The 15949-nt window shown below is 42.2% G+C and overlaps 1 protein-coding gene across 1 annotated transcript in view; it reads left to right on the forward strand.

Moving 5' to 3' along the window:
* The window catches only part of SLIT3 (slit guidance ligand 3), an 811806-nt gene that overhangs the window by 576726 nt on the left and 219131 nt on the right, over window positions 1–15949 (forward strand). The window contains exons 13-14 of the mRNA XM_075068072.1: window positions 1171–1314; window positions 3988–4151. Coding sequence (XP_074924173.1) covers window positions 1171–1314; window positions 3988–4151 — 308 coding nt within the window. The remainder of the gene's footprint in view (window positions 1–1170; window positions 1315–3987; window positions 4152–15949) is intronic.

Genomic DNA, 15949 nt, shown 5'->3' on the forward strand with positions numbered 1-15949 from the left:
CTTAAAGCTACAGCCTGGCCCCAAAATGATCATTCCAATTAGTTAATGCTGGTGGATAAGCTGTGAAACTAGAAGCAATGAGACTTAAATAAGACTCACACAACATTTATTTATTATGTTGCTAATGTACTTGTTTGACAATGATTATATGCTTGGCACAGTACAATACACACATATAGATAATCCCTTGGAGTTTACAGCCCATAAACAGAACATAGATTGATGGGATGTACAAGGTAATAGAGAAGTGTGATTGACTTTGATGTTTTTTATCTCTTTATGGTCATCATAGAAACCATGTTGCTTGTGATCCCTATGGACTACACTAAATGTAAAGGGTCTATCTCTGCATATCATTGCAAGACAGCATTAAATAGCTCAGGGTCTATGGAAGCTAAATGGAATATTCTCCTGTAATAATACTTTGTATGCAATTATGTACAGTGAACTGCCAATCTGTGTCCCGCATGTAAGTGTGCCCTGAGTGAAGTGTTCAAATTTACTCCATTCCTGGGTTTGGCTTTATTAGTAACTCAACCTGTAACAGACATAACTGTAAAGGGAGCTTTTTGTTCCAGAACCTACTGCCTACCTAGTTTCCTGTCCTCGGGAGACTCTCTCTCTTCTTCAGTTCTCTGATAGAACTAACTAGCCACAACACCTGCAATGAAGTGGTCAGAACTTCAGCAGCTTCATGCTGGGTTCAAACACCTGCTGACTGGGGGTTAAAAGAAGTGCCCTGTCTGCCTCTTACAGTGGACTTCCCTACAATAGCCACTATGTGGGGGAAGGCAACTATTTGACCATCTCTTTGTGTAAATTGTATAACCATTATTAAGGTGAAAGCTCTCTCCATGAACCATATGCAATATTCCTCTGGAATTACCTTGTACAAATTATGTGCACAAAAATATATTTGCAGGACTTTTTTTTTTTTTTTTGCTTATCTAGCTCTGTTATACCCGGGTCTGTATATGTCCCTCAGTTTGATAGCTCTAATGGTGACTGTAGGGTTTCATGCTTTTAAGGCAACAGGCAGACAAAGGACCTTTAATGTAGAATGATTTGGTTTGAGTGGTTTCATTTTTTTTAGGTTAACCCCAAAGTTCAGTCTCTCTTTATCTGATAATTACAGTATTAGTGAATTATAAACCTTTCCTCTGCTTTCAGGCTTCTCAATGCCAATAAGATCAACTGCCTCAGGGTAAACACGTTTCAAGATCTGCATAATCTGAACCTGCTATCTCTTTATGACAACAAACTGCAGACCATCAGCAAGGGGCTCTTTGCACCTCTCCAATCGATCCAGACTCTGTGAGTACGCAGACACACTACAACTGACAGCTCTTCCCTTTTACCCAGAGATGTTCCCTATCTTTACACTGCCTTTGCACCTGGTATTAAGACAATATTGAAGAAACCCAAGGCCAGTAGCTTCCGTTTTTTGGCAGAAATGAAAGAAAAACATGAAAGAAAAGTATAGAATAAATTCAGTACTGCCAAATTCTACAAGGTTCTGCCTCTTTTCCAGGGGTCTTATAAATATAATAAATTTATTAATGAATATAAATATTTCATTTGGGGACATTCAGTGGTTTTAAATAGGGATGATACCGGGCATGTACATTTGACTCTGTGTAGGGTACATGCACAGCAGACTTCAGGTATATTTAAAAATATGTCCATAGTGGTTTTCTGTGAGCATATGTATTCGTTATTTATCCCTACTGGACATTGAGACCTGCTACATAGTTCATAAGACTTGAAGCTACATTTTAATTGACATTCTAGGTATGTGGGATAAATGTGTATCATTGTAAGTTGTTATTCATTTGGTCCAGGTAAAAATATTAATATAAAAAAAAATGATTCTATTGTGTTTTCTCTGAGTCTTACTGTGAGACGATATTAAAGCATTAGGACTAAGAGAGTGCTCAGAAACCCCTTAATTTCTTGGATACATAAGTACACACCATAACTGATATTTTACAGGGTAAGATTTTTCATCATAAAGCTGGGAGAACTCCCAAAGAAAGAATAATATCCTCTCCCAGAGTCTGACTGGCAAACTCGTTAAAAAAGGGACCTAAAACTTTGTGAGTGTGTGTGTATGCGCACATGCACACGCTGTAAGACAGGCAGTGCACTGTGTAAATAAATTTTGTGTATGTTTGCTCACCTAAAAGAAAATGCACAATTGTTATTTTTAGCAAAAAGCAAGCTCAAGAGGCTGGGATCATGAAGATAATTTGTCACAAATATTTGGCCAGCACCTGGTGCTCCAATCCAAGCAGACATTAAAATAAATATTTCTGTGATGTATAAATGGCTCTGGTTTGTGTGTGTATATATATAAAACTTACATCTATGCGTAAACCCAGAGTTAGTTTCAGATAAAGCTAAAAGTTTGCTAATACGAGTCTGTTGCAAATGCTAGATGTGCATGAATTCAACAAACCAAGTGAAATGATATTTTTAAAATGTTAAGTTATAAAAGTTACTTCTTGGGTTCCATATTTTTTCTAGACAGAGCTTGGGGCCATTACTTAGAGTGTACACCAAGCTTTCCTCATTGCTTTGCATTGAGACACTTCTCCATGGGCAGTTTGATGTTGTAGCTGATTTCCAGTTTCTGCCTTTTTTTAAAGCATGGAGCACAGCCCATCCCAGCCGTCACATACTGTTGATTTAGTTTGGTATTTGGACCTTCTAGTACTGGAGTGACTTGACTTTACAGGCTCAACGCAGCAACAATGTTTAGCCTTTTTGGGTAACCTCTGTAAGGAACATTTTTTCCCCGACTCTTTACATTCATTTGCCTCCTCTCTCTTGGGTGCTGCCACCCACAACCGAGTGGCACGTTATTTTCATTATATTAAGCCACAATCTTTAAACATACCTGGAACAAGGAAACAAAATAAATTTAGTGTGAATGGAACATGAGCTGGAGAGAAAAATATGCCTAAATGCTAGTAGGACCATAACTCTCTGGAAATATGTCCTTATACCTCTGCTCATAAACACAAGTTAACATCTTTCCACAATCCAGTTCTGCGACAAATGGACATTTCATGATTGAGGTCTGCATCCTGCTCCCTTTTGAAGTCAGTGGGAGTTTTGTCATTGATTTCTATGGGAGCAGGCTCAGAGAGAGTCCTGACAAACTTTCTTTATTTAATACTTCACTGAGCCCAACAAAGAGGACCAAAACAACTTCAGAAATAAGTTTTGTCTTAACCTCTGGAAACCTAAGCAGAGCAGAAGAGGCCTCTACCTGAAATATTTGTAGACAATCCAGAGGAACTTTATCACCGCACTTTGAATGTCCGGTGATATACCTTGCCAACTAGACTGGTGTATTTCAAATGGGCATTTGCTGAATTATATTAGTCAGGCCCTAGTTTGCATCAGCTGTCTATTCTGAAAAGTTAAAAATTCAGATCGAGGAGAAATCAATGCAGAAAAACTCTATTAGCCCTGAACAGGATATGCAACATTAATTTCACTCTTGAGTGAAGGCCTCTGGCTCATTTGTGGCTTTACCCACTGATCCAAGGTGCTCTCCTTTATTATCCAGATTTTTATCCCTAGGAAACTGAGCTTGTCAATAAACCATCTTTTGAAACCAGGGCACAAAATGTTCTCTCAAATCAGGTGTTTCTAGAAAGTTGTGTTTCTATTACAATGCATCATGTCAGGTTTCCAAGTGAAAACACTGGAGACGGAAGAGCTGTATCCTTTAAATCAGGCTTTGCTGTATTAATTTTTGCTTCCTCCATGAAGAACTTGCAGCAGGCTTAATGAGCTACGAAATACGATAGCTCACAGAATTTTCCCATTCATGTGCAGCTCCATGTGGCTTCCGCAGGCCTGAGTTTTTGGGAGCTTATTCAATTACTCTACTCTTCAGGTTTGCGTTTGTGAAAAACAATGATGGAGTACAGAGTCACAGGTCATTTCTGATTAAACATCCCATCCCTCTTGCAGACATTTAGCTCAGAATCCATTTGTGTGTGACTGCCATTTGAAGTGGCTGGCTGATTACCTGCAGGATAATCCGATAGAAACCAGCGGCGCTCGATGCAGCAGTCCACGTCGCCTTGCCAACAAACGAATCAGCCAGATCAAGAGCAAGAAGTTCCGCTGCTCAGGTAATTCATTTATGCAGGCTGTACTGCACTTTGAATTCAGAAATAAGCAGGTCCAGAGAGCCTGCTAATCAAATCTGCAGGACAGTGTTTGCTATAATGGATACTGTGGAGCATCTTTTAAAATTAAATTTGGGAAATTCAGTTAGTCCTCCAGAAAACCAATTACCTTATGGATTAAAAAAGAGCCCAGTCTGTAGCTTGTCTTTTTTGAAAAAATCCTTGACATTTAATTTTTAAAGAATGCTGGGTTATAAAATGTCTATGAAAACCAGTGGAGATAAAGATGAATTCTTATGCCAAATGGTGTATTTGGAAAGGGCGGAAACCTGGATGTACATTGGGCCAAATCCTGGCTTGAATGGGAGCTTTGCCTGAGTAAGTACTAAGCCAAAAAAAAAAAGTGCGGGAGAGGAGAAGGGGTGAGGGAGACGCAGGGGAGAGAGAGAGAAAAGAACCTTGTGGTGGATTAAGTCCTACGTAAACTGCAAGGAACAGTTGTGCCCCCGAAGGGGAACAGGAGGAAATAGACCATATGAATTAGCAGGGCTTTACCATCCATAACTAATTTCTGTAGATCCAACCCAGAAGCTCTTACCTTAATTTTTATTCATTCAAGCAAAGCTGCCATTGCAGTCAGTGGATTTTTGTCCTCTAGGAAGGAAGGAATCAAAACTGACCTCAGGGTATGGTGCACAGATTTTTTTATTTACTGTATGTATAATTAGTTGATGATGATGAAAATAATCTGAAAAGTAGTATATACAGCTCTTCCTCATCCCCACCACCTCATAAACTGTACTGTTAGCTGTTTTTCATCTTCCAGACCAGATGTCAACAAAGGGATATCGCCTTATGCAGCTTAATTTAGCAGACTCCATTTGTTCATGTGTGTGTTGTACTAGTAGCATAGGTTTCAGATTTACTGTACTTGTGACATGCTATAGGAACAGGCAGAATTTCAGTGTAAGAAAATCTGTTGCTATGTATTGAGAAGAAAAATGACTGTCATTGATGAAATACTTTTCAGTGTTTTCTATAAAAATTACTATCATTTTTGTCCTCTACCTCCCCACCCCCTGAAAAAACAGCATGATTATTTGTACTCCTAACAGTAAAAGATTGATGGCACTATAAGCTGATGTAGCATGAGAATGAATGGCAGCAGCCCAAAACAAGACATTGCTGCATTGTGAGTCTCAGCAAACAGTATTCTCAGATAAACTGCCCTTTACTGCTAAAATAAAAGAAGGATAACTTCATTTGCAATCAGTCAGTCTTGTAGGCAGGGTTTAAAGCCTTTAAGTAATTTGAGTTGCAGGCTCAAGTCATGAGTTTAGAGCCAAATCTTAAATTATTAAATTATGGGGTGTTTGATCCAGGGACTTGGTTTAGGCCCATCCCTGTAGTATAGTAACTAGTCAACAATATTCGCCTTTAAAGAAACTTGGACTGAGAATGGAGAAGTCATGGATACACCTCTACCCCGATATAACACGAATTTGGATATAACGTGGTAAAGCAGTGGGGAGCCCTAGGCCCTTTAAATCTCCACCCAAGCCCCGCTGCTAGAGCTCTGGCAGTGATTTAAAGGGACCAGGGCTCCCCACAGCAGCTGGAGCACCAGGCCCTTTAAGTCCCCGCCGGGGTTCTGGCAGCTGGGCTCAGGCAGTGATGTAAACGGCCAGAGGCTCCAGTTGCTGCGGGGAGCCCTGGGCCCTTTAAATCCCCGTCCGAGCCCCGCTGCCAGAGCCTCGGCAGTGATTTAAAGGGACCGGGGCTCCCGCAATGGCTAGAGCACCAGGCCCTTTAAATCCCCGCCAGGGCTCTGGCAGCTAGCTCAAGCAGTGATTTAAAGGGCCAGAGGCTCCAGCCACTGCAGGGAGCCCCAGGCCCTTTAAATCCCCGCCCAAGCCCTGCTGCTAGAGCTCTTGCAGTGATTTAAAGGGACCAGGGCTCCCCACAGCAGCTGGAGCACTGGGCCCTTTAAGTCCCTGCCAGGGTTCTGGCAGCTGGGCTCAGGCAGTGATTTAAAGGGCCAGAGGCTCCAGCCACTGCAGGGAGCCCCAGGCCCTTTAAATCCCCGCCTAAGCTCCACTGCCAGAGCTCCAGCGGTGATTTAAAGGGCCGGGGCTCCCCGCAGTGTCTGGAGCACCAGGCCCTTTAAATCACCGCCAGGGAAGCTGATCCAGTCCAGCACGGCGTACTGGCTCTTGCCAGTATGCCGTACCAGACCAAATCTGGTCTCACCTATAAGGCGGTGAGATTTTTTAGCTCCCTAGGACCGCATTATATCGGGGAGGGGTGTATTTACAAAATAAAAGAATACTGTGAAGAAGTTAATGACTCTAAATCTATCCCAATCTGCCATGTTTATTTTACTCTATTAATAGGGCAAAGGAATAATCAAAATGTGTTACATGTACCTATCCTATGCAGTGATACAGGCCATTGGAAAAAAGCTGAGACCATCTGATACAATTTTTGAAGGATCAGAGTTGAGAAGGGACAGCAATTCATCTAATGGTTTTGAGAGTAATGTTTTGTCTGGATTCCTCTGTTGTGTTCTTTCTTCAGTCCATCATGTTGTCAGTCCATCTGTTCCAGCCTTGCTTATCAATTCAATAATATCAAATACCCATGAGAAGGCATACCTCGAGCTTTCCTGGTGTATGCTTCAGGGGAGGAGGACATGCAGTGTGCAGTCTCCAAAACACGGCTTTATGTTGGTTGAAAACTAACACTATTGAAAAACTCAAGAGAGGTTTTGTCCTTATCCTTGTTAGTAAAAGCTCCAAATGGCGATGGGAATCATAGCTCGCTATGCATTCTTCTACTCATTTGAAATATTAGTGGAAATTTTGCAGCACTATTCTATCAGATATCTTGAAGAATCATTGTTTGTAAACTGATTCACAGTGCATTCAAGGAGGCAGCATTAGAACTTAACCTGTTCCTCTGTCTTGGAATGCAACAGAAAAATATAATTTTTCCACTTTTTATTTTTGAGGACTATGACATTATCTTGGGCTGTGCCACAACATGTCTTCAGACAAGGATGTAAAATGTGGGATCATTATTTATTTAAAGCAAGAACAGAGGTGTGCAGTGCATCCCTTTTCACAGGGACGGTCCTGCATCAGCACTGCTGTGATGAGAATACTTAGTGATCTGTCTGTTTATCTTTGCCGACTCAGGGATCCTTCTCATCTGATTCTTGCATTTGTTGCTCAATGAAGGAATGGGAAGATAGTTTCTGTTGTAAATCTACAGCTTATACCTTCCTGCTCAGAGATTACAAAATTAATTTCTCATCTAGGGCTACTGGTATTTTCATTTTATTTATGTTAGCCCCTTAATAAATTCCAAAGTTAATTTGGCATGGTTCTTGAACTTGAGCGGTGTGGAGGATGCCAAGCTCTGTTGAAATCTGTGGGAGATGCATGTGCCCAGCCCATCTCAGTATCAGACCCACAATTAGTTCACCTTCGGTGTGCTTAGCATTATAGCAACTGGGGAAGAAATGAACTCCATGTCATGGAGTTCCATCCCAGAAAGTCCACAAAGCCCAACACCAAAGCAGTGCAGATTCTTCTTCCTTTGGATTCTCCAACGTTTCACAAAAGTGTCTTTTCAGGAGGGTTTTCAATGAGAAAAGGCATGGTCATTTGGAATAGGAGAGAGGGGGGTAAAAAGCGAGCTCTGGAGGTGACTCAGAAGTCATCTTGGGGTGAAAAGGGAAGATAATGGAGTTGTGGGAAGGGCTTGGGAGGAAAGATGAGTTGCCCAGTGAAGTCTGAGACGTCAGTATCTAAGAGTGATGTCAGGACAGCATTTGGAGATACGTGGTTAGACGGAAGTGCGTAGGCTCAGGCTTTGATAAGTAAAACAATAAACTTTAAACAAGATGATAATTAATTTCTGGAGGCTTTTTTCTTGAGTTGGTACTTTCTTCTGCCTTTATTCCCTCCCTATTGCTTCATGATATTATTTGCAAAGGTGAATTGTATTCTCCTTGTGGACTGTTCCATCATCAAGGCAGCTCCCCCATCTCCTCTCCCAGCCCAGTGGTGCAAGCTTTTACTGCCGGGTACTTGATGATGATGGAGCAGCGACATCTTCACAGGGTTACGAGTGTGTCAAGGAAGGAGAATCAGTGCAAGCTTCCTCCAATATGCTCATAAAGGGGAGATGCTGTGTCATTTTCAGTGGCAGCAATACAAGAGCATGATGGGATTTTCCTTCCTCAGCAGCATCTGCTCACTCTCAGCTAAAGATACAGTGGACATTAGAGAGACAAAATGAGTGAGGTAATATCTTTTATTGGGCCAACTTTTGTTGGTGAAAGAGACAGGCTTTCGAGTTCTGTGTTACTGGAGCTCTTCTGCCTGGTAGTTTTTGACTAAGTTACGGTTTGTTTTGTAAAGCAGCTTTGGTCTTTAGGGGAATAAAAAGGATCCAGTACTAGGTTTTGCTGCCTCTGTGGTAGCTCACTGTCACTTCAAGAAATGTCAGAATCCTTGATTACTCTGTATACAATGGCTATTGCACGGAGCTCTCCCTGCACTCAAGATTCCTATTTTGTTTGTGTAATGTGTGTATATACGTTTTCATGCACTAGTACCTGTATTTTATATATATATAATGTCAGTTTCTTGTGCATTTGAAAACTGATGGAAGTTCTACCTGCCCAACTCTCCCCACTCCACTTTTGGTGATGGTTGAAGAATATTTGTTTCTAAGAGCGCCAAATCACAAAGGGTTCCCCTCCTACAGTATAGAAACATGAACTTCTTTCCCATTTGAAGCCCTAATAACTAAACCTGGCTCCTTAATTCCTTTTGCATTGGGCACCTGTGATTTTTAACTGATTTAATTAGCTGCTACAACACCAGATAGGTCTGTACAAACCAAAAACAGGGTGAACTATTTAAGAAGGACAATGAGCCATCTGCCAACACAAATCTATCCTTTCAGACACTGCCTCCCAGTAATTCAATCCAATCAGAAGGCAGCAGCCCTGATACAAATGTTGAAAATGGAGACATAAGCACCTGTGTGTTCAAGGACAGTTTCCTATCTCTTCTATAACCCTTGTTATCAGACTAGAGAATGATGTATTTTATCAATAGCGGCATCAAAGGCAGGGCCGTCCTTAGGATTTATGGTGACTTAGGCGGGATTATTAAACTGGTGCCCCTGTGCCTATCTTGCTCTTAGCAACACAAACGTAAGCTTACACTACTGGAAAACTTGCCACATGCATTATTAAAAAATTATTATTATGTTATTAAAACCAGTTTAACTTAATTAAGCACATTGTAATATTGATGGACTAGCACTAAAGAAGTAGCACTATAGAAAAAATTCTGATTTGACAGAATGATGCAAATAATATAATTTTTTAATTTGTCAACATTTTATTGGAAATTTCTATGCAGAGGTATTGAAACAAGGATTTGGTTTTAATTAAAAACAATCCTTCTGGCTCTTTTGGCTGCAAAATCAGTAGTAATGTCATTGTATGACAAAGACAAAGTGAAAGAATAGCAAGACCAATCAAGTGTTCCTTGTAGAGCAGAGATTGTTTTTAATGAGCTTGAGTTTTGAGAAATTCCGTTCTCCTGATGCTCCTGTTACAGGAATTGTCAGTAGAATATGAGTGGCAATGTACACATTAGGATATATGTCAACAAGTTTGCTGGTATGAGTAAACTGTACAACGTCCATCATCGATTTTGCATGTGGCAACATTGATGACAGTGTACTCAATTCTTCATACAGTTCAAGTCCATTTAAATCAAAATGATCGCTGTGCTTCAGGAGGCTCTCTAGGTCAGGGATTCCCAACGCGGTGCTCGTGGGTGCCATGGCACCCGCAGGGGCCTCTCAGTGCACCCGCGTACTGGCCGACGGACGAACATCCGCCAAAATGCCACTGAAATTTGGCGGCGAAGCCTCTGGATGACACCGCTTGTCGCCGATAAGCAGCGTCATCCAGAGGCGTCGCCGCTGAAATGCCACCGAATTTCAGTGGCATTTCGGCGGATGCTCATCCACCGCCACGGTGGGGACCACTGCTCTAGGTTCTTGCACTTTGTCATTAGTTGCTCTTGTTTTCCTATTTCATTGAATTTAGTCCTGCTCAACCCGCTACCAACTGAGTGAATGGAACCCCAGGCCGACAGCGGGTTGAGTGGCTCAGCTGGGGTCTCAGCCACCGGCCTACTCAGCCCGCTGCCAGCCTGGGGTTCCTTGCGGGTTCCCAGGCCAGTAGTGGGTGCTGAGTGGGGCCAGTGGTCAGGACCCCGGGTGGCAATGGGGCAGCAGCTGGAACCCCAGATCAGTGACGGGCTGAGCTGCTCAGCCCACCGCCACATGCCATCAAAAATCAGCTTGCGTGCCACCTTTGGCACGTGTGCCGTAGGTTGCTGACCCCTGCTCTATACATTAGTAAGGAGATGAGCATGTTACAGTTGTTGAAGGGCTCTATTTAGCAGGAACAGGGCTATAGGAAAATCAGTCAACATTTTTTGTTTCTCTGATGAAAACTGCCCCACTCCTTTCCCCATACCAAACTTGTGACAAATAATTGTCAACAACTTAATTTGCTGATTTTGGCTAAGATATTGTTTTTTTTTAAAAAAAAATATTGAAATTGAATTCAGGATTGTTAGCAAACATTTTTGGCAAACAAATTTGTTAAATGACAATCTAAATGGCAACGCAGTACTGCTTTCATGCTTGGCTCATCCCCAGCCTGCTGATCCAACAGCTGCAATAGAGGAGATAGATGGAAAACTGCAGGACCCCAAAATCCATCTCTTGGGGTGCAGAGTGGCAGCAGCAAATTGTCAGGTCTGATCACATGCCAATGGGCGCCACTTCCAGCCCAACGGACCATGGTGAAGTTAGCACAGCATCTGATCTCAGGGACGGGGCACCCATGCAGCCACAGCAGCTCATCCTGCCCTGTGCAGCTCCCCTTGGCTGAGATGGATCACTGCCAGCCTGGGGGAGAGATGTGCTCCCCAGCTGGGGTGAGCAGATCCAGATGTCCTGATTTTATAGGGCCAGTCCCGATATTTGGGGCTCTGTCTTATATAGGTGCCAATTACCCACACCTAGGGTGACCAGACAGCAAATGTGAAAAATCGAGATGGGGGTGGGGGTGAATAGCAGCCTATATAAGAGAAAGACCCAAAAATCAGGACTGTCCCTATAAAATCGGGACATCTGGTGACCCTACAGATGAGTTACTTGCCCCACCCCTTCCCAGAGATCCCAGCAGCCAATCCCCTCCTCAGACTGTGCTGCATTTGGCTCTCTCTAGGACCAGCAGCCCTGCTCTTACATGTTCCACTGCTTCCCGTCTGTCCAGGCTCCTGGCAGAGCAGTGCCCCTAGACCTAGTGGTGCCCTAGGCAGCTGCCTGTTCTGCCTATGGCTAAGGACGGCCCTGATCAAAGGCATCTAATAAAAGCTGTTCATGGTACTTGCAATTTGTCTTTCCCTGTCTTTGTATTTGCATTTGGGTTTTAAGCAGCCATTTTGGTGATAAACATGTTCAAACTTCTTGAACTGGAGCTCCAGGCTAGAACGTAGTCCCCATTATTTGTGATTGTGACGGCCTTTCGCTATACACCAGACTGAAACTTCACCCCTCTACACTGTGGACTCAAGGCTGAGGTGAACACTGCATTTACTGAAACAAAAAACTCATGGCCTCAGGATTGGACCTTACATAGAGAACTCCATGAAAGAAGAGAGAGGGCAATTTAATGATGAGAGCAGAGCCTGGTAATTGAACTTCTTTTTCCAGTTGTGTTGCCAGCTTACTAATACACCTTAGACAAGTCGCTTAATTTTCTGTGCCTTAGTGTCCCTAGAGTAAATGGTTATAATTATTCCATATCTGCAGTGGAGTTGTATGCATGTATACTTTACATTATTTGAGATCTTTAGATGAAAGATGCAAAGTATTATTATTATTCCTTTAAATGTTTAAAACTTATGCATGTTAAGTGAGTGTAATCAGCTGTTTTCCACATGAAATATCTTATTTAAATGCTAGTAGTGGTTCCTATAACTTGCAAGTCACTATGATGCGTCCTTTCCAAATTGTCCCCATTTTCTTAAGCAACGACCATCATTCATATACTGGATGTTCATATTCCTGTAGTATTCAGCCCTGTCTCTTGTAATAAATGCAGATATCCCCATGCCCTAATCTGCCTAGTTACAGTATTGCAGTAACACCTGGTCAGGGATTTGCTGTTCAGCCTGCTCTTATCCTGCTGGCCTCCAGCAGCTCCTAGCTGGAGGTGGAGACTGAAACCTGACAGCTGTTATGTTAGCCCATACTATACTTGACACTAGTGGGGATTATCTGGAATTGAACAGACTTCTCTGAAGCCTAGTCGCATTTGCAGAAAAACTTGCTTGAGGCCAAACTCCCAGCACTTCTGCTTGCAAGAGTTTTGCTTGAGCAGAGTCAGGGAGAGACATGAAATTGTGCCATGTAATCTCGGCAGCTGAAAAGTAACATTTTTTATTTTGTTTTGGTTTTTAAGGTCAATTACATTTTATGTCTCCTGACCTCTTTTTTGAAGGCGACAGACGAAAGCTCGGCTGAAAATGCCCCCAGAGGTGTTAGAGCATAGTGCAGCTAGGATGTTGCTTATTGTTGCTCATCACCAGGTTTGCTGGGACAGAAGCAGATGGGAAAGGGAATTAAAAGTGTGTCCAAGTGAGTGTTTGCCGTAATAATATAGTTAAATAAATCTGTTTGAATTGAATGTTATTGGAGAAGAGAAATGAGCAAATTGAATTTTGTATTTGATCATATTTATGAATATGAAGTCTTTGCACAACGGAACTGCATGTGCAGGCTTAGGTTTACATGACACTATGCATCTTACTTCCTTTGTTATTAAGCCACTTTGAAAGAGAGAGGAATATGACTTAGTCTTGAATAATAAGAGCTCTTAATTTCCTTTCACTCAGAAAATATTCCAGTTGAAAAAGACAGTTGATTTAACTATGACACTGATCTTACTATTTTATTGCTAGAAAAGCTTTGGAAGCAATTCAGATTTCTATGTGTTTCTTTTTCCTGTCATTCCAGCTTCTCACTTGCTAACGCTGTGAGTGTCCTGGGACATATAAACAGGGCCAGCTCCAGGCCACCGCATGCCAAGTGTGTGCTTGGGGCGGCACACTGCAGGGGGCGCTCTGCCAGTTGCTGGGAGGGCAGCAGGCAGCTCCGGTGGAGCTGCCGCAGACACACCTGCGGCAGCTCCACCAGAGCCACGGGACCATTGGACCCTTCACAGAAACGCCTGCGGCAGGTCCACCGGAGCCACGGGACCAGCTGACCGTCCGCAGAAATGTCTGCAGGAGGTCCACCGGAGCCGCAGGACCTTCAAGTGGCAGAGCGCCCCCCGCGGCATGCTGCCATGCTTGGGGCGGCGAAATTGCTGGAGCCCTGCATATAAATGGTCTCCTACAGTGCTTCATTGATCTATACTATAGGCTTTCATTCTCAAGGAAGCAGAAGTCCATCTTAAAATATGTAATTGTGTTTGCCAGAGAATATAGTCCCCAAAAGAGGGTAAAATATGAAGGTGCGCAATTAAATGTTTACTTTAAGGCCAATCTTCTGATGAAAGTAGAACATTTTGACAAAAAGTAAACAACAGATCATTAGCTGTCTGTAAAAATTACAAGCCAACACCCTCATTGGGAGTCTATGCAGAGAGGCACTGGGCAGAAAGGGGATGGACACAGAATTACCCGCTACTCCTCGTGGATGGTGCCTCCAGTTTGGGGATAAGTGCCACTGCCTCTGGTGCACTTGTTTTGTGGCTAAATTGAATGTCACTCGCTGGAGCAGTGACTTTAGCATCTTTTAATGAGCACCAAAAACCACTTAAATAGAAAAAATAAAAGCATGAGAGAGAGATTGGCATGTTAAATAAAACAACTGCAGTGACATATGATCCTGAAATAGATCAATAAATCTTCTGTCTGATTGTTCTGATACCTAAACAGTTTGCTGAGTAGATGCAATCTAATGACAGAGCTGAAAACAGTGAACCATACACAACTCCTTGTCAAACTACAGATTCAACCATTGGTTTGAAATAACAGACCTCTGATTACCACAGTTTGGAATCTTCTTTTACAGTAAATCATACAATTTAACTTTGATGTAACTTACATTTAACATTGTTCTTCTTGAGTTGGGCCAATGGCAGGGGAAATTGTCTGTCAACTTTTCTGTGAATTGGCAACTACATTTCAATTTCCCATGTCTGTCTCCCCTTTTTAAACGTTACTTTTTGCAAACATTTATATGAGTGATGTTTTGTTCATACAGAGGCTCATGGAACATGAGTTTTGGGCCCAAACTGAAATTCATTTTATGAAGCAGCAAAGTGTTCGGGACCAAAGCACAAGCAATAAGCTTCCTGCTTTCGCTTGTACATTTATCCCCAAAAGTGGCTGTTTACCTGCATATTTTTGCCATAGCTGCCATTAACAGAAATCCCCAAATGTAACTGCAAAGCCAGTGTAGTGGTGCTTTTGAGCAGTCTGTCCCCTTGTGTCTGAGGACTTGAACTAGCCTTTGTGGTAGACTCCTTTCTCTTTACATTGCTACTTCTTGTTCCTGGTGGTTCATGGCTAGTGCAGATAGTTTTTAAAAAAAGAGAAATGCTTAATTAACACAACAGAGGGACACAGATTTGTTCAAATATTCCCCACAGTTTTGCCTTGGTGATTTTTAAATGTCCTGCTCCACAATGATTGAAAGTGTGCACCCACCTCAAAATTACTGTTTTTGTTTACAGGGACTCTGATGAATGTTGGATTCATTGAATAAAGGCATTTGGTAGATAAGAAATATATCTGCTCATTGCATAACAGAGTACCTGGTGGGGGGGATTTTAATCCAAAAATCCAGGATTTGAGTGCATGCAAGGTTAAACAAGTGGAGGAATATGAGTATGGAACTGCATCCCACATAGCAATTACACTCAGTTACCATAGTTCCCAAGCAATCAACAGGTTGAAATTTGATCATACGATATATTAGTCAATTAATAAACAAAATTTGTAAAATTAAGGAATTTTACGATAACATATGTTGTTCCCAGTAGTTAACCCAGCTCTCTTATCTATCGCTTCTGCAAAACTTTTTAAGCTGTTCTGTGTCACTGCAGTGAATGGCCTACCCTGACAAAGACCAATGTCCTCTGGATACTAGCTATCCTACCAGCATCCTACCAACTACACAGAGCCTTCCCTTCTTCAGTCCTGCTCCTTTTCATCTGTGTAAATACATCTGAGATGAGTCTTTCCAAAGCACTCATCGTTGGCTTAGCTGCGCGCCCCCTGAAGTCAATGGGAGTTTACAGTAGATTTCACGGGGAGCAGAGTAAAACTAACACCAAGCACATTTGAAAGTTCTACCCTGTCATAAACAGATGGTTAAGGGTTAATGTCTCTTTTACCTGTAAACGGTTAAGAAGCTCAGTAAATCTGGCTGACACCTGACCAGAGGACCAATAGGGGGACAAGATACTTTCAAAGCTTGGTGGAGGGAACTCTTTGTTTGTGCTTTTTGTTTGGTTCGTTGTTCGTTCTCGGGACTTAGAGGGATGGGACATCATTCCAGGTTCTCCAAATCTTTCTGAATCAGTCTTTCATGTTTCAAAATTGTAAGTAGTAGCCAGGCAAGGCGGATTAGTCTTATGTTTGTTTTCTCAACTTGTAAATGTGTCTTTTTGCTGGAAGGAT

This window comes from Chelonoidis abingdonii, chromosome 7 (genome assembly GCF_003597395.2).
Source record: "Chelonoidis abingdonii isolate Lonesome George chromosome 7, CheloAbing_2.0, whole genome shotgun sequence".
Lineage (NCBI taxonomy): Eukaryota > Metazoa > Chordata > Testudines > Testudinidae > Chelonoidis > Chelonoidis abingdonii.